This window comes from Danio aesculapii, chromosome 17 (assembly GCF_903798145.1).
Source record: "Danio aesculapii chromosome 17, fDanAes4.1, whole genome shotgun sequence".
Lineage (NCBI taxonomy): Eukaryota > Metazoa > Chordata > Actinopteri > Cypriniformes > Danionidae > Danio > Danio aesculapii.
The window spans coordinates 50,745,016-50,747,441 of record NC_079451.1 but is presented as its reverse complement, the minus strand read 5'-3'; the positions used below and the strand labels follow the sequence as shown (position 1 = coordinate 50,747,441).

Genomic DNA, 2,426 nt, shown 5'->3' with positions numbered 1-2,426 from the left:
TAAAAGATTAGTGATTAAGCTTAAAAACAAACATCAGTAAATGGAGTCAGAAAAATACACTGAATTAAAAAATAAACGAATCAATCAATATTTATTTTTCTTATTCTACTGGCTGAGATGTGTAAAATAAATAAATATATATTATATATATTTAATATTATATATATTTAATAAATATATATACATATACGTATGTTTATACATACATACACACACACACACACAACTAAAGTTAGATTTATTGGCCCCTTTTAATTTCTTTTAAATATCTAAATATTTCCCAAATGATGTTTAAAAAAAATTGTGTTATTATTATTCATTATGTAAGAACATTTTAGCTTTAAGCTTAAAAACAAACATCTGCAAACAGAGTCAGAAAAATATACTGAATAAATCAAATTAAAACAGAATTTATGGAATTTAATAGAAAATGCCAGATTTATTTAGGCTTCACTTGCTTGTGTATGTTTTTAAGCTTAAACTAAATTATTCATTAATAAAACAAAACACAAATTGTGTTTATAGAATTTCTTTAAATGAATTTGATTCTCAAATAAATGCATATTAATCTACGAATGTTCATATATTTGTACTGGAAAACAAAGCACAAAAACACACAGAGTTAATGTCATGTATACATGTACATGTTCAAGTCGTAAACATTCTTTGTTTCAGTTTTTTAAACAAAACTGAACCTGAAAAAGAAAAAAAACTGTAAAAATCGTTTTTTTTTTCTTCCTTAAATTATTTATGCAAACATTTTTCTGATCATTCATAAAAAAATAAAGTGCTAAATAACAGACTCGAATGATCACTGTGAACAATCCACGCACAACCCAAGACCTGTGCTTATACACATTAAACTCGAACACTTTCTGATTTTAATATGAGTTATGATGAATAATACTAGTCGTATGCATATAGAAGACTAGGTTAGTTAGTTGTGCTGTCTATAATGCGTTTATAAGTGTGTAAATGGGTTTGTTTTGTTCCTCTAAACTTAATTACACATTCAAGTTGTTTAATAGTGCTGTCAGACTAGACAATCCAACCAAAGAGCAACTCAAAGACCCTTCAAAACCTGCAGATCTTTGGGTATGGGGCTTCGGATAAAGGTTACAGCTGTGCGTTGAAGCTTTGACAATCTTTCATTTAGGATCAGATTAACCAGAACAATCACAACGTTACCGTTTTTACCACAGTTCAGCTTCCAGTAAACCACACGACGGTCTGAAATGCAGAGTTCACGTGCAAACATCATATTCTCCTCCTTTTGTTTGTTTTGGTTTGAGTGCATTAAGTTTCCCGCCAGATGTGAGTGACATCACTTCCTCTCTAAACCACTTTCCCGTTCTCTCTTGCCTAGGGAAAAAAGAGAAATATATAGAGTTGAATGGAAAGAAGATTTTTTTTCTACACATTTCTAAATGTAATAGTTTTAATAACTCATTTCCAATAACTGATTGATTTTAGCTTTGCCATGATGACAGCACATAATATTTGACTAGATATTCTTCAAGATACTAGTATTCAGCTTAAAGTGACATTTAAACGCTTAACTACTTTAGTTAAGGTAAAGGTGGAGTAATTGGGCAGGTCATTGTATAACAGTGGTTTGTTCTGTAGACAATGCAAAACAATTATTGCTTAAGGGGGCTAATAATATTGACCTTAAAATGGGTTTAAAACAATTAAAAACTGCTTTTATTCTAGCCAAAATAAAACAAATAAGACTTTCTCCAGAAGAAAAAATATTATAGGAAATACTGTGAAAAAATTTCTGAATCTGTTAAACATCATTTGGGAAAATATACAAGGTAGGGCTAATCATTTTGACTTCAACTGTATATATATATATATATATATATATATATATATATATATATTATAAACACAAGCACATCTTATTGAACATCATTTATTTTCATCACCCATTATCAAAGTAGATCAGTTTCTCAAGCAGTTTGTAAGGCATTTTGGAAACAGGAGATGAGCCCCTGGTCTAATGCGCCACCTGACTTGAGAAACCCGTTTTCAAAGACTTACTTTTAGTCTTTATTTGCGTAGCACACATATTCTGAATGCCTTCGGCAGAATTCAAATGAGCCATTTTAATCTAGATTAATTCCAAGATTACAGTGAGATTAATCTAGATTAAAAAAAATTAATCTATGCCCACCTATAATACACACACACACACACACACACACACACACACACACACACACACACACACACACACACACACAAACACAAACAAACAAACAAACAAACAAATAATCAAATCTAAAGTAACACCATATAGTCTTCACATAGTACATAAACACAATTAATAGTTCTTAAAATTAGAAACATAATTTCTTATGCCCGAATATTTTAAACTGACTTGATAAAAAATAATAAAAACACATATAATTGATAAATGT

At 29.5% G+C, this 2,426-nt stretch overlaps 1 protein-coding gene across 2 annotated transcripts in view; it reads right to left on the bottom strand.

Moving 5' to 3' along the window:
• Positions 1–452: 452 nt before the first annotated feature.
• LOC130244954 (coiled-coil domain-containing protein 9B) overlaps positions 453–2,426 on the bottom strand; it is a 58,735-nt gene continuing 56,761 nt past the window's right edge. For both annotated transcript variants that reach the window (XM_056477545.1, XM_056477546.1), the window contains exon 14: positions 453–1,362. In XM_056477545.1, the coding sequence (XP_056333520.1) occupies positions 1,336–1,362 (27 nt within the window). In that variant the 3' untranslated portion in view covers positions 453–1,335. The remainder of the gene's footprint in view (positions 1,363–2,426) is intronic.